At 48.9% G+C, this 19,939-nt stretch overlaps 1 protein-coding gene and 1 long non-coding RNA gene across 3 annotated transcripts; one reads left to right on the plus strand and one right to left on the minus strand.

Moving 5' to 3' along the window:
- Positions 1-102: 102 nt before the first annotated feature.
- On the plus strand, positions 103-18,522 carry LOC109489503. The gene is made up of 4 exons (XR_002142524.2): positions 103-520; positions 16,441-16,563; positions 16,735-16,898; positions 18,348-18,522. It is a non-coding gene; the product is annotated as an uncharacterized LOC109489503 (long non-coding RNA).
- AGRP (agouti related neuropeptide) lies at positions 677-3,054 on the minus strand. Of its 2 annotated transcripts, XM_002918417.4 has the most exons (5): positions 2,575-3,054; positions 1,619-1,721; positions 1,367-1,499; positions 1,118-1,200; positions 677-905 (listed from the first exon to the last, which is right to left on the minus strand). In XM_002918417.4, exons 3-5 carry the CDS (start codon positions 1,494-1,496, stop codon positions 723-725), a joined length of 396 nt encoding a protein of 131 aa, XP_002918463.1. In that variant the 5' UTR covers positions 1,497-1,499; positions 1,619-1,721; positions 2,575-3,054; the 3' UTR covers positions 677-722. The 2 variants fall into 2 exon arrangements, 1 of the variants encoding a protein (XP_002918463.1); XR_004629058.1 differs by lacking the exons at positions 1,619-1,721; positions 2,575-3,054 and having other exon boundaries at positions 778-1,027; positions 1,118-1,495.
- Positions 18,523-19,939: the final 1,417 nt, after the last annotated feature.

Consider the following 19,939-nt stretch of genomic DNA (forward strand, 5'->3'; position numbering starts at 1 on the left):
GGGGCTCTGAGTGGCGCCCGGCTTCCGGGTGGTTTCGTCCGAAAGCATTGCGCAGGTGTGGGCCCTCTGGCGCCTGCGCGACTAGGGTAGGCGTGCCTCTCGCTACCGGGTTTAACCAACTTGGAGTGTCCGAGGCCGGCCGCGTGGTGGCGCACGTGGCCGCGGGGATTCGATTGGGCCCTGTATCTTTACACCCCCGTGTGGGGTAGCTGGCCCTGAGGGGCAGGCCGAGTAAAGATGGGAGTGAGCGGTGCTTCTTATGCTTGGAAATGTTCCAGACTGTTGAGTCAGTCTTCCCCCGAAGGAAACTACGGCTCGAGGGGCAGGCTTCAGTGAGGTCGCAGGTCGAGTTAGCTGCGAGCGGGCCCTGCCTGGAGCCTAATGCTTGCTTGGCCAGCCGGGAGTTACAGCCCTTATATGCATGACGCGCTGCACCCGCATTTATTGTACAGGATTCTGGAGGGCTGGAGCCCGGCCCTTCTGCTTCCCCACTGGCGCCTGGCACCGTAAGAGGATGCATGTAAGTGATTCAGATGATGGGTAGCCTAGACCGTGGGGTAGGTGTGTGTGTGATTTCTTGGCTTGGCTGTATCCCCATCCTACTGTGACCTCCATGACCTCCCGCCTCCGACGGCCACGTTGGAAAAAACGCCACAGCCTTGGAGTTGGTCCCAGCCTTTATTCGCTACCTCGTGTACAGCCCCGACCCCGACGTCGACCCACTAGGTACGGCTGCAGGGGTTCATGGCAGTACCCAGCTTGCGGCAGTAGCAGAAGGCGTTGAAGAAACGGCAGTAGCACGTGGCACATGGGTCGCAACATGGTACCTGGTGTCCCAGACAGGATTCATGCAGCCTTACGCAGCGACGCGGGGAGCGTGGCTCGCGCCCCTCCGGATCTAGTACCTACAGGAGTGAGGGAGCAGGATTGCAGGCATGGGCCTCTGAAGGCAGGTCCGGGGATGTCACCTGCCTCAATCCAGGCAGGATGGCAGTGGAGCATGGAGAGCGTAGTCTGCAGCATCACCCTGGGTGAGGGGGTTGTGAGGTGGAGAGAGGGGATGATGCCTGACGGCCCTCCCAGGCCTGTGGCCATCCCCCTTTTCCTGGGCAGTTACCTCTGCCAAAGCCTCGGCCTCCTGCAGCAGGGCTTCTGATTGTTCTGCAGTTGTCCTTTTCAGCGAGGACTGCAGGCCCAGGTCTGGAACCGATGATGTGAGGGCAGAACCCCCTCCCTCCCCATGCATAAAACACCCACCTCCAAGGCCTGGGATTGGGAAGGGGGAAGGAGGGCTCATACCAAGCAGGATACTTTGTGGCCAGAGGGTATCCAGGCTCCACCCAGCTCCACCCCTGCCCTTACTGACCTGGGAGCTCTGGGAACAGGGCCTGGTCAGGCCTTCTGATGCCTTCCAGGGGGGCCAGGCCCATCTGGGCCCCCTGCATGGGGGGCAGTGCCAGCAGCAGGGCACAGCTCAGCAGCACTGCAGGCAGCATGACCTGGCCAGCAGTAAGACCCACCACTTAGTCCTTCCTCATCCTTGATGCACCCTCTAGTTGTCCTACCCCAACAGAGACCTCCCAGAGATCAGGAGTCTCTGCCCAACCTGAGGTCTTACCTCTGCTTGCTGGATCCTTGCCCGGAGAGTTTCTGGCCACTCCGTCCCCTCAGCTTATATGGCAGGGTCTAATGAATGCCCCACACGTGACTGCTGCCTGCAGCTAGGACATAAGATGCCCTCCCCAGAGGGTGGGGGCACAGCTCAGGCCTCTCTCCCTGCAACCTGGGCTTCTGGATGCTCTGTAAGAGGTGTGCCCATCTCTGATTTGGGGTGAGGTCCCCAGGTGCCAATCAAAGTTTGGGAACAAGATAGGGTGCCCAGAACCCCCAAATTTCTACAGGACAGGGACCTGGGTAGGGGTGGGGAGGTTGGACAGGCTGGAGCCATTAGCAGTAACAAGGCAGGCAGCCCTGAGATCTTAATTTAATTTGTGGCCCCGGAGGTGCTCACTCAGACCGTGTGTGGCATGCTGTTTCCTTTGCTTCCAGGAACTTTGGTCAAAGGCATTGAAGAGTGTGATGGGCCAGTGGCCAGAATGGGGTGCAGACTTAGACCCTGGGGTTTTTTTGGAGGGAAAAGGGAGGGGAGAAGTCCACTTAGCCAAAATCAAGTTCTCCTGCCTCCATCCCTGGTCCACCCCCCCCCACCGCTTTGTCCCTCCAGGCTACTCCAAGACCCCCCACCTCTACTCCTTCTCCCAAACCCTTTTCCGCCTGGGGTTCCTGGAAGCCAGGGAGGCAGAACGGACTGTTCCCTCGGTGGGCGAGCAGCTTCAAAGTAAAAAGCTTTCAGGCTGCCTATCTCATTAGTGCTAATGGCTGTTCCCTTCCGCCCTGTGTTGTCAGGCCTGTGCCCACGCCTGGTCTCATCAGGACGAGGCCAGGGTGAAGACTGCCCTTTTGTGAAGGTGGGAGGACACACAGGACCCCACCTGCTCCTGCCTTCACTCTCCTCTCTGGAGGACTCTTTAATACACACTTGCCCATCAGGGAAAGGGATACAGGCTGAATTACCTTCAAAGCCTCAGTGTGCAAACTGAGCTGGCCTGAGACAGTAGGAGGATGAAGAGGCCGTTGGGGTTTGCAGTCTAGGTTCACACAGATTGTTCTGCCCAGGACAAGGCCTGAGGAAGTCCTCCCAGCAGCAGGTGGACACCATATGTTGTCATCTGACAGCCTTTGGCCTTCAGCACCAACAGTCGGTCTTGGGGTTCAGTTGCATGGGGAAGGCCTCCTCAGCAGACAGCAGGGCTGTGGCAGCTTCGTTCACAGATGGGCACTGATGTCTGTTCTGGTATCAGGCTAGCACTGGGCTCACTTGTGGTTGGCACAGGATAACAGTCTAGGAGCTCAGAGGGTCACATACTACTGCCCAGAGGGTGGAGGCTGGGGAGTGAGGGAAAGCCTCTCTGAGGAGCTGGTCCCTGGATAATCCAGCAAAGGTCCCCCTTTCTCCCCCTACAATGCCACTGGCTATTTTGGTGACAAAGAACCACAAAGTGGACCTGGTATCAAGGCCTCCCTGGCAACTAACATTGACCTTTCTTTCCCAGAGGCTAGAGCTGGGCCCAGGCTTCTACCCCAGGGCTTTCTCTTCTCAGAGTGGTGCAGGGTGAAGCTATCAGGCACTAAATATGCTTCCATCTTGGTGGGGCCACTTGGGGTTCAAGAAGGGCAATACATCAAATGTACCCAAGGCACTTTCCCCAAATCCCTAGCCCCATCCTTGAAGATTCTGGCTGAAGAGTTGGAGGTGGGGAGCAGGGATTGCATGTGGATTTTGGAAAGGTGCTCCAGGTGTGTTGAGGTGGAGGCTGTGAGCACTTGGCTGGGCCTGATTGGCATCCATGCTGAGAATAGTTCTTCATGTTCCGGGGCGGTGGGCTCATCCCACCCAGGCGCTCCGTGTCTGCTCATCTACGGAGCAGTGACTGTCTTCCCCTGTGTGTGTGGAGGTGAAGACATGGGCCGTGATGGGCAAGGGCTGAGCACTCCCGGGGCAGCCCTGTCCCTAGTCAGGTCCAGTGAGGGAGACAGTCAAGAAAACCAACCATCAAAACACAGGATAGTGAGAGAAATATAAACATTGGATATTTGATGACATTAAGGAATAATTGTTAATTTTGTAAGTTGTGATAATGGTATTGTGGTTTGAAGTAGCTTTTTTTTAGAGAAATATAATGAAGTATTTACTGATAAAATGATATGAAATGATCCAAGGGAGGGGGAATAGCAGGACATGATATAGATGAAATAAAATTGTTTATGAGTTGGTAATTTGTTGAAATGGGGTGATGAGTACACGGGCTTCATTATCCCATGACTGCTATCCTTGTGTATGTTTGAAAATCATCATAATAAATATTAGAAACAAAGAGAATTATGTAAAATGCAATGGGATAAATGCTTTGATAGAAGAATGCCCCAGGAGCCTGTAGGACTAGGAGGGGCACCTACCCCAGAGGAGGGAGGAGCAGGAAGTTGGCTAGGGAAGGCTGTCTGGGAGCGGAAAATTTATTCATTCATGAAGCTTGAGTAAGAGTCAAGGGTGGAGCCAGACAAGGGACAATGTAAGTTTCCTGGACCCATAATTGGCACATGGTTTACCAAGCTGCCTAGTTCTACAGCTTAACATTGGTAAGGCTTTGCTCCAAGCCTGGTTCCTGCTGGACGAGCCCCAGCCTGGTGAGCAGTCAGTAGATGCTCTTCTCCCCCCTCCCCGCCCCACCCGGGGTCAGAGAGTTGGCTACTCCCAGAGTTGATTCAGTCAGGAGTCAATCAGCAGACATCTATCGCACGCTCCACATTATATCACTGCTGTGAGCGTGCACAGGTTCAGACCCTAGCCCCAAGTGCCCAGCAGCTGTCCTGCCACCCAGCTGCATGCCGAGGAGGAAATCATTTGTTTACATGCTTTCCCACCCCGCCCTCTTTCTGCCCTCCAGCATTGTCACCTACCCGCCTCCCACCGCCACTGAAGTAGCCCCAAACATTGCCTGTGGGTTTCTGGTCTAGTTCTCTCTCTATATCTATATCCATATCTATATCTGTACCTCTATCTAAAGTGATATTTCCGTTGACTTATCACATTTTATTTGTTTTGGAAATTAACCAGTCTTTGGCTTGATTTTATCAAATTTTGTTACAATTAAGTTTCTGCCTTCCTACTATTTTCTATTTCCCTTAGGTTTGTTGATCCTTACATTTATCTTTCCTCCTGATGAAAGAGTTGCCTACATCTAGTAGTCTATAAAAGCCCCCACCCCGCCCGTTTCATCTGCTAATGAGCATAAATACTGTGGGGGTAATTTTACTGGTCAGGAACTGATGTTCCCAGGATCGTGCTTGTTGACAAAAAGACCTTCAGAAATGTTCTGGGTGGCGGATTTGGGAGACCCGGGCGGGAGGCAGAGCCTGCTTGGTGAGGCTTGGGAGGGACCCAAACATAGGGATCCTGATTTCAGAGAGAGGAAGAGAATGTGGTTGCTATGTGTGGGAGATCAAATATGAATACAAGGATGGGGGCTTGACCCCTATCTCTCTCCTCTTTTCCCTCCTCAAGGTAGTCCTCACCTCCAAGGGCACTGTTCCTACTTTGTCCAGCAGGGGGCAGCAGAGCACCCACTGACTCTCTCAATCCTACTTTGTTCTGAAAACCAGACCCCCTCCCAGCGCACTGCCCCTGCCCTGTGGCTCATCTGTAGGACTTCCAAAAGGCAGAGGTTGCCTGGAGAGGTGTGGTCCCCTCAATTATCCAGGGAGGGGAATCAGGATGGATTGGGGTTATTTCAGGCTGGTGTCTTGAGCCCTCAGCTGGGAGGGATGGTGCTCCTGGAAGAGAGTCATGTTTGCTGCATGAATACCGAATGCCAGCGCTTGCCATTCTCCCATTCGTGCCAGAACAATTTATTGAGTGCATGCTACATGAAAGGCATTATACCAAGGCTTCCGGACTTGGAGTCTAGGTCAGAGGCCATGGTGACCTGAAACTCCTGATTCTGAAGTCAGACAGGCTTTGTGGGCTTTCCCATTGCAGTGAAAGTATAGGCTGGAGCCAGGCCAAGCGAGAGTGGAGCAAGGTACAGAGACTGCTGATGGACAGACTACAAGGGGGCTCAGGCCCAGAGATACCCTTTACCCTCAGGCCTTGCTCTAACTCCCAGTCTCCTTCCCCCTACAGTCCTCCCTTTCAGTGCTGGAAGTGGGCCCTTTATCAGGGGTCCCCAGAACAGCTGAGCTGTGGCTGGAGTGTTCAGAGGGAATTTCACAAAGGCCCAGGGGTGCCAAAGACAAATAGGCCCAGCTAGTCTGGTTCATAGGATGTGGCTTGCAGTCTGGATGCTTGGGCCTCACTGGTATGGCAAAGGCCATCCTAAACTCCAACCCCAGCCCCCTCTGAAGACATCTGCAACCCAGTGTCCACTCCCAGATGCCTGAAGACATAGCCAGTCCTTCTTCCCACTTGCCAGGGCCTACCTTTCAGTGTGAAATACTCTGTTTCTAGGGGGGTTGCAGCACCCCACCTTCTGTCTCAGGGTGACTTCTCACTGTCAACATGTCTGAACAGGCAGACATCAGCCTCCATACTCACAGGAAGCCCACACAAAGTGGTGAGGGGCTTATTCCATTCCAGGTAATGAGAGGACCCCTGAATTTAAAGATTTTTTATTTATTTGACAGAGAGCAAGAGCAAGAGAGAGCACAAGCAGGGGGAGTGGCAGGCGGAGGCAGAGGGAGAAGCAGACTCCCCAGTGAGCAGAGAGCCCGATGCGGGACTCGATCCCAGGACCCTGGGATCACAGCCCGAGCCAAAGGCAGACACTTAACCAACTGAGCCACCCAGGTGCCCTGAAAGGACCCACGAATTCACCAAGATCTCTGGGTAAATGTAGTTTGAGTCCCCAGCAACCCTTCACAGAGGCATAACACTGTTGGGCTGGGAAGGGGGTGCCCAGGATGTCCCCTTCATTGTTCCTAATCTATCCCCATAGAAGGGAGCAACCCAACTCCCTGGGGATGTTCGGTGGCTGAGCTAAACCCCAGGAACAAACGGGTTTTCACAACAGGAACCTCAGGTGACCTAGGAATGACTCTTATCCTAGGAATTTCTTCCTTCCATCCATCCTTCCTTCCTTCCTTCTCCCTGCCAAGCATGGAGCCCAATATGGGCCTCGGACTCACAACCATGGGATCAAGACCTACGCTGAGATTAAGAGTCAGATGCTTCACTGACTGAGCCATCCAGGTGCCCCAGGAATTACTGTTTCTTTTTTTTTTTTTTTTTAAGATTTTATTTATTTATGCTACAGAGAGACAGCCAGCAAGAGAGGGAACACAGCAGGGGAGTGGGAGAGGAAGAAGCAGGCACCCAGCAGAGGAGCCCCATGTGGGACTCGATCCCGGAACGCCGGGATCACGCCCTGAGCGGAAGGCAGATGCTTAACGACTGCGCCACCCAGGCGCCCCCAGGAATTACTGTTTCTGCTAAAGCCCCAGGAGGTCTCCAACCTCTTCATCCCTGCCACTCGGGTTCTGTGCAGGTAATGAACAGAGGCTGCAGAACTCTGGATATAGGCATGGTGATGCTGTCTAAGGCACTGGGCACAGGGGTGCACTGGTACCGGAGTTGACAGACTCAGGGTGAGCCCAGGGTCAGCTAAGGAAAGCAGCGAGAGCTACGGCAGTTCCCAGGGTTCTCTGGACCCCCTCCTTTCTGCTGTTACCCCTTCCCATCACTTTTGCTTCCAGCTGCAAAAAAAGGCCTGGGAGGTAGACGTATAGGAGCTGGGAGGAGGTTGAGTCCTTGGGGGCAGTGGTCATCTGGGACCTTGGTTGGATAAGATAACCTTCCAGCTTAAACCTCCGGAGCACAGCTCTCACCCCGGCACCAAGGTCCAGCCCAGCATGGGAGGAGGAGCTCACAGGGTACCCCTTTGCCAACAGCCCGGCTGGTCACTTCCCAGTTTTGCCCCTGTAGGCCCTGTGTAAACTGTCTCCACCAAGCCCTAGGTAGGGGTCCTCCTCCCCATCTCTGGCCAAAGCCAGACTTTGTATCAGGATCTGGCCTAGAAGCAAGTTTTCCTCCCTCCTTCAGCCCTTTACCTGCTAAGTTTATCCAATGCCCCACAGCAAGACTCCCATCCCTTACATTTGATTCTCAACAGAACGTCAAAATAAACCATCCCCATTTTCATAGATCCGGAAACAGGCTTAAGTGACTTAGTTCCGATCACTCAGCTGAGAACGGGCTGGCCTGCTTTCCTTTCTTCCTTGCATGGCTCAGGGCATATTTTAGAGCTGGAGAAGGATAGTGTGTGTACGTGCACATGCAGGTGCACATGGTGGGGGTGTGTGCTCACGCGCACACGCACACACACACGTGTGTTATCAGGGGGTTATCAGACATGCTGCCCTACGATGTCTCCCCACGCACCTCCTGGCGGTGGAAACCATTCACCCACCTACAGAGCTCCCGAGAGGCGCACAGACAAAAACAAGCAGCCACTGCACCCCCACTCGACTCAGCCCCCATGGTGCTGTGGGCTCAGTTGGGCGCCAGAGCTGTGCTGAGTATCCTTATGCTCTTGGACACGTTTCTAAATTATCTATGAATCAAAGAAGTCACAAGGGAGAACTAGAAAATGTTTCAAATTGAATGATAATGAAATACAATATATCAAAACAAATGGGATACGGGGCGCCTGGGTGGCACAGCGGTTAAGCGTCTGCCTTCGGCTCAGGGCGTGATCCCGGCGTTCTGGGATCGAGCCCCACATCAGGCTCTTCCGCTTTGAGCCTGCTTCTTCCTCTCTCACTCCCCCTGTGTGTTCCCTCTCTCGCTGGCTGTCTCTATCTCTGTCAAATAAATAAATAAAATCTTTAAAAAAAAAGAAATAAAAAAAAAACTAATGGGATGCAACTAAAGTACGCATATATTTAAGCGCCTTTGTTAGAAAAGAAGAATGGTTGAAAATGGATTATGCAAACTTATGCAAGTGGTGGAATGGTGTTGGAGTAAGTAAGAGACTATCTGTTTTACCTGTACCTTGAAGCCTTCACAAAAATTAATTTGAAATGGAGCATCAGCGTAATTGTGAAGGTAAAACAGTGAAACTTCTAGAGAAACATAGAATATCTTTATAACCATGGACTAGGCAAAGATTTCTTTTAAGATTTTGTTTATTTATCTAACAGAGAGCACAAGCAGGGGAAGCAGCAGAGGGAGAGGGAGAAGCAGGCTCCCCACTGTGGGGCTTCCTCACAGGACCCTGGTATAATGACCTGAGCCGAAGGCAGACACTTAACTGACTGAGCCACCCCGGTGTCCCTAGGCAAAGATTTCTTAAACAAGACACAAAGGGCGCCCCTGGCTGGCTCAGCCTGTGAAGTGTGCAACTCTTGATCTCCAAGTCATGAGTTCGAGCCCCATGTTGGGGTTCAGAAAAAAATACTTCAGAAAAAAATAAAATATTTAAGAACAACAAAAAAAAAACTTGACTCAGAAAGCTCTAAGCATCAAAGGTTGATAAATTAGACTTCATTAAAATTAAGAACTTCTGGTCACTAATTAAAGATATTTAAGAAAATGAAAAGTTAAATTACAAACTGGAAAAAGAATGCTGCGATACATGTATTCCAAAAAAGACTCCTGCAGACTATGTAAAGAATTCCATAGTCATTATGGAAAAAGGACTAGAATAGGCCTTCAAAAAAGAGGATTTCCAAATGGCCAACAAGCATGTGGAAAGGTACTCAGTATCACTAAAGAAGTTTAATTCATACAAAAATGTGAATTAAGACAACGAGGGGCACCTGGTGGGCTCAGTTTGTAGAACGTCTGACTCTTGATCTTGAGGTTGTGAGTTCGAGCCCCACTTTGGGTGTAGAAATTACTTTAAAAAATAAATAAATAAAAATAAATTATGGGGTGCCTGGGTGGCTCAGTCAGTTAAACATCTGACTCTTGATTTCAGCCCAGGTCATGATCTCAGGGTCTTGAGATCAAGACGCATGTCAGGCTCTGTGCTCAGCATGGAGTCTGCTTGAGATTCTCTCTCTTCCTCTGCCCCTCCCTCCACTCATGTGTGCTTTCTCTCTCTCTCGAAGTAAATAAATAAAATTCAAAAATAGATAAAGAAATTTTAAAAATAAAACCACCATGAGATACTATTGTACACTAATTACATTGGCTAAAATTAAGAAGATTTACAAAACCAAGTGTTGGTGATGATATGAAGTAACTAGAACTGGTAAGAGGTAAGCTGGAAAACTGCAGTATTCACTATAACTGCTGCACCTGACCTATGATCCAGCAAGTTCTCTCTTTGGTACAAACCCGGGAGAACTGGGTGTGATTTCTACTAAAATGCATGTATAGAATGTTCTTGGCAACTTTATTCATAATAGCTAAAAACTGGGAACAATCCAAATATCCAACACCAGAAAAATGGATAAATAAAGGTATATGCATACAGTGGGAAACTACACAGCAATAAAAACAGAATGAACTGCTGTATATGACATGGATGAATCTCCCAGACATAATCTTGGATGAAAGATGCCAGCCACAGAGGCGTCTGGGTGGCTCAGTTCATTGGGCATCTGCCTTTGGCTTAGGTCATGATCCTGGGGTCCTGGGATCGAGTCCCGCATCGGGCTTATTGCTCAGTGGGTGGTCTGCTTCTTCCCCTGCCTGCCTGCAGCTCCCCCTGCTTGTACTCTCTCTCTGACAAATAAATAAATAAAATCTTAAAAAAAAAAAAAAGATGCCAGCCACAGAGGAGTGAATGTGGTATGATTCTGTTTATATGACGTTCCAAACTAGGCAAAACTGTAACAAATGGAGGGGCACCTGGGTGGCTCAGTCAGTTGAGTGTCCAACTCTTGGTCAGGATCTCAGGGTTGTGAGATCAAGCCCCACGTGAGGCTCCTTGCTCGCGGGGAGTCTGCTTGAGGTTCTCTCTCTGTGTCCCTACCCCACTGTGTGTATGCACACACTCTATCTCTCAGTTGAATAAATAAATCTAAAAAACAAAACCAAAAAAACCCTTTAACAAATGGTGACAGAACTCTGAATAGTGGTTGATTCTGGAGGCATTATTGACCAAAGGAGAGGAATAAAGACAATGTCTGCATGCTGGAAATGTTTTGTATCTTCATCTGGTTGGTGGTTACACAGGTGTCCTTTTCACTGGGGGTTCTTCCCTGACTTTGGACTTCCCACAATGCTTTTCATTCTTTTTTTTTTAAGATTTTATTTATTTATTTGACAGAGATAGAGACAGCCAGCAAGAGAGGGAACACAAGCAGGGGGGAGTGGGAGAGGAAGAAGCAGGCTCCTAGCGGAGGAGCCTGATGTGGGGCTCGATCCCATAACGCCGGATCACACCCTGAGCCGAAGGCAGGCGCTTAACCGCTGTGCCACCTGGGCGCCCCATGATGCTTTTCATTCTTAAACCTTTCTCATTGCATCTCTCCTCAAAGCAACTCTGTGTCATTTGAAAAGGGTGCTTCAGACCATAGACCAAAGATCATCCTTTTGAGGTGGTGGCTGTGGGGCCAGGAGGAAAAGAGTGCCTGCTATTTGGGTCAGTGGCATTGAAAGTGGTCACTTCCACAGCTTGCTGTCCTTATAGGTGCTTGCCTTGTCTCTTGTGACACTTACTGTCTTCCTGTCTCTAGGAGTTATCTTCAAGATGTTGACTTGTGGGATTTGCAGAGCTTCTCAGTATTGTACTTCTTTTTTTGTCTCTAGATTATTTCTCCAGGGGAAAAGGCAGTGATTTCCTAAAATTCATATGAACGTGAAGAAGAGCAGTTGTTGTTTATGGTGCAAAATAAAAATAGTAAAAGGGGAAAAAAACAGACATTACCAGTGAGATATCAGTTGTCATGAACAGACAGCTCAATTCAAATTGTCTTAAATTAGGGGCTTCTGGGTGGCTTGGTCAGTTAAGCGTCTGTCCTGGGATCGAGCCCCATGTTGGGCTCCCTTCTCAGCGAGAAGTCTGCTTCTCCCTCTCCCTCTGCTGCTCCCCCTGCTTGTGTGCTCTCTCTCTTTCTGTCAAATAAATAAACAAAATCTTTAAAACACACACACACTAATTGTCTTAAATTATAAAAATAATTTAATGGCTCATATAATTGAAAAATCCAGGAGGCTGGTTTCAGATGAGGTTTGGTACCAGGGCTTTTGGTTGTATAAGGACTTGGTGTGATAGATATGGCTGGTTGACCTCCTAATACCTATTCCCCTTTCTTCCCAAAAGAAGCCCAGTTTTGTTTGGGGCAGTGCCTAGTTAAACAGACTAACTTCCTCAGATTCCTTAAGAGTTCATGGTGTGACCCATGAGACTTATGGTGAGGACTTCTGGGAAAGTTTTGCTTCCCTGGCACAAGTGTCTCCCTTTTCTACTTCTTTTCCTTTCAACTTCCTGTTCATGATCAACTCAGGACCATGGAGGCAACAATTTTGAGAATGGATTAAGCTACAGATGGCAGGCGAGAAAAGGAGACTTCCTGGCTGTGTAAACCAGTTGCATGAACCCTGGCCTGTCTGCCCACCTCTTGATATTTTATTGCGTGAGACAAACATGAAATAAATATTTATTTAAGCTACTCTTAGGTTTTCTCTTACTTGCAGCTGAACACATTCCCAACTGGTATCTTCAGTTTCTTTTTTTTTTTCTTTTTTCCAAAGATTTTATTTTATTTATTTGACAGAGAGAGAGCCAGCGAGAGAGGGAACACAAGCAAGGGGAGTGGGAGAGGAAGAAGCAGGCTCCCAGTGGAGGAGCTTGATGTGGCTCGATCCCAGAACGCTGGGATCATGCCCTGAGCCGAAGGCAGACGCTTAATGACTGAGCCACCCAGGCGCCCCTTTTCAGTTTCTTTCTAACTCTTTTTAAAAATATTTTGTATATTCATTTGAGAGAGGGGGTGGGGAGAGAGAAACAGCATGAGCAGGGCAGGGGGTGGGCAGAGGGAGAGGAAGAAGCAGACCCCACACCGAGCAGGGAGCCCAAGGTAGGACTTGATCCCAGAACCCTGGGATCATGACCTGAGCTGAAGGAAAACACTTAACCGACTGAGCCACCCAGGTGCCCCAATTACTCTTGGCCATGTTTTTTGTGGTAAGTGCTTCATTCTAAGGCTTGTTTCCCTTGTGGACCCAAATTGGCTTCCAGGAGTCTCTGAGGCCTCTTGCTTCCTCACTCACATCCTACAGGAGAGAGTCACCCTTGTTCCACAGTTCCCTGATCCTGGCTGTAGAAATCCTGCTGGCATCTACGACTGAGGGTTGTGGCTGGAGCATTTCTGGTGGGTTCTTCTGATCTAGGTGGAACCTGATGGTCCTCCTTGGACTTTAGCTGAATCCTTATAAGCCCCGAGCATCCCCAAGATCAGCTTGTGACTCCCACAGCAGTTCTGGCCTCCAATGGCCTTGCCCCTGGAGTGGCCCTGGGGGTGGAGTGGGTCACATGGGCCAGCACCTTCTGCCAATGTCAGGGTCAAAAATCTACCTTTGGGAGCCAGGTCTGGCTTTTGGTTTGGGCAGGTGTTGACTTTGGGAAAATTCCCAGCCCAGAAAAAAAGACTTTTGATGTAGAATCTTATCCTTCCTCAGTACAGCTTTGAAAGTCGTGTGCTCGGGTGTTTTGTTGGTAGGATAGCAGCTGGGCGGTATTCAAGTTGCTGAGAGAGGTTTAAACTACAGAGGCATCTGAGTATTGTCACAGTCTTGTCTGAGGTCGCATAGCTTGTAAGTGGTGGACCCGGAAGGAGGCTGACATTCCAGTGACTCCCAGCCACAATGCTAAGACACTACGACACTTGGGGTCAATATTGGGTTTTTTAATTTTTTTTTATTTTTTTAATTTAATTTTATTATATTATGTTAATCACCATACAGTACATCCCCAGATTCCGATGTAAAGTTTGATGCTTCATTAGTTGTGTATAACACCCAGTGCACCATGTAATACGTGCCCTCCTTACTACCCATCACCAGTCTATCCCATTCTCCCACCCCCTCCCCTATATATTGGGTTTTTTAAAAGATTTTATTTATTTATTTGTCAGAGAGAGAGAGAGCGTGCACAAGCAGGCAGAGGGAGAAGCAGGCTCCCTGCTGAGCAAGGAGCCTGATGCGGGACTTGATCCCAGGCCCCTGGGACCATGACCTGAGCCAAAGCCAGATGGTTAACTGACTGAGCCACCCAGGCACCCCTCAATATTGTTTTTAACACAGATTCACATTAATTGCATTACAAGAACACAGGAACGTTCTTCAGTTCCACAAAGAAATATGCCTTCTCCCATTTTCCCTGAAGCACAGGGCCCCTAGACCTCTCTTTTATTGTCATCCTTTTTTCAAAGACACAGGTGAAGAAAAAACAGCATTGGCAAGGTGAAGGAGCAAGACTAAAAGCCACACTTGGACTCAGTATTGGGTCAGTGTGGAGTGTGTGCTCGGTCTGAAAGGGGAAGTTGTTGATGCCAGGCCGAGGTGCAAGCCCCATGTTGCCAGAAAAGCCAAAAAACTGATTTTTTTTTTAAAGATTTTACTTTTAAGTATTCTCAACACCCAGTGTGGGGCTTGAACTTACAACTCTGAGATCAAGAGTTGCACACCCCAGCCACTGAGCCAGCCGCGTACCCCCAGAAAGTGGAATTTTTAAAATATGCTGTTTCTTTGTTGCCTCAAGAAGCTTTATGCGGGTTGTCATGCTCCCACTGCCAGTGTCATGGGAGAGCACTTCTGCCCTTGCGGTGGTTCTAGCCTGAAGTGCTTTGAGAACAGGAGCAGTTTCCTTCTTCCTGCAGTCCTGGGAGGTTTCCTGGAAACGGTTGTGTTTAGGGGGGTTCCTAAAGGTGGAGGGAGCTTCCCAAAAGGAGAATTGGGAGTGATTTCCATACAGCTTTTGCATAGTTGTTCACTGCAGGAATGCTAATAGGCATGCAGACTCCAGCCTTACCAGCCCTTGACCCCCACCTGACCCACACCCTCAGCTTCCTGGTTCCAGGCTCGAGGTACTCAGCCCACTTGTGCCATCCGGTTTCTTCTTCCTGAGAACTAAGGAACAGCTGAAGGAGTCCCAGGAGTCCTTCCAAGTCCTCCCAGCCAACCTGGGCTAGGGCCTACTCCCTGGGGTTGGCAGAGGGAACCCCCAGCTCTTGGGGCCTTCCCCTTGACCCTTGAAGGTAGGACAGCAAAGAGAAGGGAGGAAGGCCTGAGCACTCCCCAGGGGTGAGAGAATCCTCCCCAGGCTATCTCTACTTTTCAAAAAGGGTAAGCCAACCAGAGTGGCTGCCTGGGTGCAACACTTGAGCGTATGGGGCATGGGAGACAGCACCTTCTGTCTTCTCAACTCCATTATCATCCAATTTCAACATCACAAATAGCACAGCAACCCCATATTATGGACCTCCCGATGTGATACAGTAATCATCAATGTCGTATTCTTGCCAAAAATGTTTAATGCGAATCTAATCTCGAGGAAACAATCCGATAAATCCAGACTATGATGCTGTAAAACCAGCCTGAACTCTTATGAAGAATAATCAAACAAGAAGGCTGAGTGTGGGGTAGAGAATACTCTTCTATATTAATCGAGACCAAAAAGACCTAAGAACCAAGGGCAGTGTGTGAACCTCGCCTCCTGACCTAAAATAAACAGGCTAAAAAGGCACCCTTGAGGGGCGTCTGGGTGGTTCATTCCATTAAGTGTCTGACCCTTGGTTTCCACGCAGGTCATGATCTCGGGTCATGGGGTTGAGCCCTGCTTTGGGCTCTTTGCTCAGCACCAGCTCTGCTCGTCTCTCTCCCTCTGCTACTCCTCTTTCTCTCTCTCTCCATCAGTCTCTAAAGTGAATTTTAAAAAAGGCATCCTTGAGACCTGTGGGGACGACAGCACTCAATTACTGCTGATTTGCTTAAATGTGATAATGGCAGTGTAACTGTGTAGAACGCTGACATTTAGGGCTAGATGATGCTCCTGAGAGTTCGGCAGCACTTCTGGTCCCTGCCCACTAGGTGTCAGGAGCACGGCACCCTGTCAGTTGCAACAAGCAGAAATGTCTGAGAAAATGTTTGGGAATTAGGTAGTATTAACAGTTGCATCACGTCACGAGTATATGAAAACACACTGGACTGTACATTTGAGAATGATTAAAATGGTAAATTTTATGTGATGTAAATTTTTTCTCAATAAAGAATGTAATTAGGGGCGCCTGGGTGGCTCAGTTGGTTACATGTCTGCCTTCCACTCAGGTCATGATCCCAGGGACCTGGCATCAAGTCCTGCATTCGGCTCCCTGCTCAGCGGGAAGCCTGCTTCTCCCCCTCCCTCTGCTGCTCCCCGTGCTTGTGCTCTCTCTCTCTGTCAAATAAATAAATCTTTAAAAAAAAAAAAAGAATTTAAAAATGTCTCCCTTTGACATTGTCAAATATCCCCTGAGGGACAAAATCATCCCCAGCAGAGAACCGTTGGTGCAGAGAGTACACCGCCTGGGGGTGGGGGGATGCAGGCTGAAGGCTTTTGGAGGGAAATGTCTTGTTTGTAACTTACTTTCAAAGAGCACATGGGGCAAAATGTTAGCCATTGATGAAACTAGGTGACAGATGTGTGGGTTGTTCTTTCTGTAAATTTAAAATTGTTGCAAAGAAAATACAGTTTCAGAATTTCTGTTTACAACATCCCAAGGGACCCATGATAGGTGCCAGTTGTGCAGCCTCCTTTCAGATGGAGTCTTAGGTGCCTACATGGGTTGGGTTGCTCAGTCCTCATTCCTTCAAAGGAAGACTCTTTCCTTATCTCTCAATCCCCCTTCCTCTGTGTCTCTTGTCTCTCTCTTCTCTCCTGCCCTGTCCTGCTCCAGGGCTGCCTTGAATATACTGGCTCCGTGGGACCCACTGATCTGTGGAGAGAAAGGCATCCCATCCTATGGACGATCACCCACCCGGACTGGGTGCAGGTGATGGGCTCTGTCAGTTCCTTTGTGGTGAGTACTCTCCCCTGTGGTGACTTTAAAACATGGTCACAAAATTCTGTAGCACTGGTCGCATGAAGGGACAGGGTCTCTGTCCCCTCTCCTTAAATCGGAACGACAACTGCTTAAGCCATAGAATAGAGTGGAAAAGCCTAGCATCTGCCATTTCCTGTCTCTTTTGAGATACTTGCACTTGGAACCCAGCCACCATGCTGTAAGGAAGTCCAGGCCACCCTGTGGAGAGGTGTGTGCAGAGAGAAGCAGCATACGGCAGCAACTGGAAAGCCACATGAGTGAGTCATCTTGGAAGTGGCTCTTCCAGCCCTAGCTGATGCCACTGCAGCGAGGTGAGCTGTCCCTGCTGAGCTGTGACTGTTGTGCAGATTTGCAAGCAAACTACAAGATTGCTGCTGTCTTAAGTCACTACTTTTTGGGGTGGTTTGTTTGCAGCGATAGATAACGGATGCATCCCCTGTCCCCCCCACCGCCAAACTGGGGGCCACAGGCTTGGGAGGCAGGAAGTGGGCCAGCTCTTTGTCCCTGGAGCTGGGACCTAGGTCAGCACTTAATTCCTTCAACAAGTATTTGTTGACTGTCCACCAAGTGCTAGACACTGTTCCAAGGGCCGAGGAGTTAGCCGTGAATGAGACCCTGAGAAAGGGCAGTGAGGGGCACTGGCTTCCTGGGGGAGGCTATTTCTAAGCTGAGGCCTGTCTAAGGAAAAGGAGTTAGCTACACACAGAAGCCGAGAAAGGGCAGATGCAACACCATGTGCTAGTTCTGGGTGAGGTTGCCAGATTTGGCAAATAAAAAATAAAAATTTAACACCCAGTTAAACTTGAACTCCAGATAAATAATTAATACTTTTGTGTGTGTGTGTGTGTGTGTGTACACATATGCCCCATGCAGTTTTGGGGACATACTTATGTTAAAAAAATTATTCATTACATATCTGCAATTCAAGTTAATTGGGAGTCCTGCCTTTTATCTGGAACCCTAGTTCTAGGGCAGAAAAGAGAGAAAAACTCATGATTTCAAGAGACAGTTCAGAAAGTTGGAGGTAGCACAGTGGCAAACAGGGTGTGATATCAGAAGTAAAGGTCACAAAAGGCCAGTTTGCCGGGTCCATTTTGAATTTCATTGTGAAGCAATAGGGAGCCATGAGAGGGTTTAGAGCCAGGGAGTGATACAATCAGATTTGTGTGTTGGAACAATATTCAGGGCTACCATCTGGAGGAAATGGGAGACCATGTAGGCAGGGAGACCAGGAGAAGGAGTCCTTTGCCCTGCAAGGTTCATACTCTGTGCTGTAACCACAGAGCCATGAGAATGTTGAATAACCCCCACTTTACACTTTTCTTTTCTATAACGTGTTTAAAGCTCTAAGTTTCCCCTTAACTACTGCGTCAGTGTATCCCACAAGCTTTGATATGTTTAGTTTTATCACTGCATTCAGGATGTTTTCTAATTTCCCTTCAAATGTCTCCTTGAGCTCTGAATTCTTTAGATGTATGTTGTATAATTTCCAAATATCTGTGATTTTTCTGTATATCTCACTGTTACTTCTTTAAATTTTCTTCCATGGAGGTCAGAGAACATATTCTGTACGTTCTTTAAATTTTATTAGTACTGTTTGATGGGGGAGCATATGGTCTATCTTGGTGAAGGTGCTACATCTGCTGGAAGAGAATGTGGGGTGCCCCCGCTGTTGAGTTTAGTGTTCTGTAAATGTCAGCTATGGGCAGCGTAGTTAACAATGTTCTTCTTGCATTTTCTTCTGCGAATTTTCTCATTAGTCAGTCCAGCTATTCTAGCCACCGATGGATGGAAGTGGGGTGTAAAAATCTTCTGTGATGGGGCGCCTGAGTGGCACAGCGGTTGGGCGTCTGCCTTCGGCTCAGGGCGTGATCCCGGCGTTCCGGGATCGAGCCCCACATCGGGCTTCTCCCCTAGGAGCCTGCTTCTTCCTCTCCCACTCCCCTTGCTTGTGTTCCCTCTCGCTGGCTGTCTCTCTCTGTCTAATAAATAAAATAAATAAATCTTTAAAAAAAATCTTCAGTGATTATTAGAGATTAGTCAGGTTTTTCCCATTCTTGTCAGTTTTTTTCTGCATTTTTGCTCTGCATTTTTATTTTACACTGATCCCACAACATAGGTCCTGGGCAAAAGGTTCCAAGACCACTACAGAATAGAGGACCCACAGAAGATAAGACTGCCTTGACTTGGGTGTGCCATGCTACCTAAGTGTGCGTGTGCATGTGTGTGCATGTGTACGGGCGTGTGCGTATGTGTGCGTGCGTGTGCATGTGTGCGCCTGTGTGCATGTGTGTGGTACATACTAAGTATTCAAAACTGATAGCTGTTGTTACTGTTTATTTTTGATGATGATGATGATGATGGTGATGATAAGTTATTGGACTTTTCCAGAATTGTTTTTTATTTTTATTATTTTTTTTTAAGATTATTTATTTATTTATTTAACAGAGATAGAGACAGCCAGCGAGAGAGGGAACACAAGCAGGGGGAGTGGGAGAGGAAGAAGCCAGGCTCCCAGCAGAGGAGCCCGATGTGGGACTTGATCCCGGAACGCCGGGATCACGCCCTGAGCCGAAGGCAGACGCTTAACGACTGCGCTACCCAGGCGCCCCCAGAATTGTTTTTTAAACTTCATATAGGTCTGGTTAATTCACTCTTTACAAGCCATCCTTCTGCTTTGTTTCACGGGCTCATTTGCAAAGCATTTTTTATTTAAGCAGTGCCTTTGACAACCCTCAGCAGCGTAACACAAATACACACCTAGCCTTTCAAACACCCACTAACATTGCATGCCTATATCCAGATGTTACCCCATTCATCCAGTTGCATCAAGAGTACCTAAAATCCCAGCCCCTGGGGCGCCTGGGTGGCACAGCGGTTAAGCGTCTGCCTTCGGCTCAGGGCGTGATCCCGGCATTGTGGGATCGAGCCCCACGTCAGGCTCCTCTGCTATGAGCCTGCTTCTTCCTCTCCCACTCCCCCTGCTTGTGTTCCCTCTCTCGCTGGCTGTCTCTGTCTCTGTCAGATAAATAAATAAAAAAAAAAAAATCTTTAAAATCCCAGCCCCTAACCCAGCTCCCCAAATTCTCTCAAAGTTGACATGGACACGCACAATCACACCCTCGGGTCATCTGACTGTGTGGGTGACATCTGCACAATTCCCCTCCCGTTCAGTGTGAAAACCTCCTGCCAGGGACAGCTGATGTGAAGGCTGCTTTTGTGCAGGCGGCAGACTCTATAATTTGCATTTGAAATTTTTAAAAATTATTGCAAATTAGAAAGTATGTGCATGTGTGATTTCTGGTGGCTAGGAAGGATGAGAAGGTTTGGCATCTTGAAAGCGCATTAGCTG

The sequence above is a fragment of the Ailuropoda melanoleuca genome, chromosome 12 (assembly GCF_002007445.2).
Source record: "Ailuropoda melanoleuca isolate Jingjing chromosome 12, ASM200744v2, whole genome shotgun sequence".
NCBI lineage: Eukaryota > Metazoa > Chordata > Mammalia > Carnivora > Ursidae > Ailuropoda > Ailuropoda melanoleuca.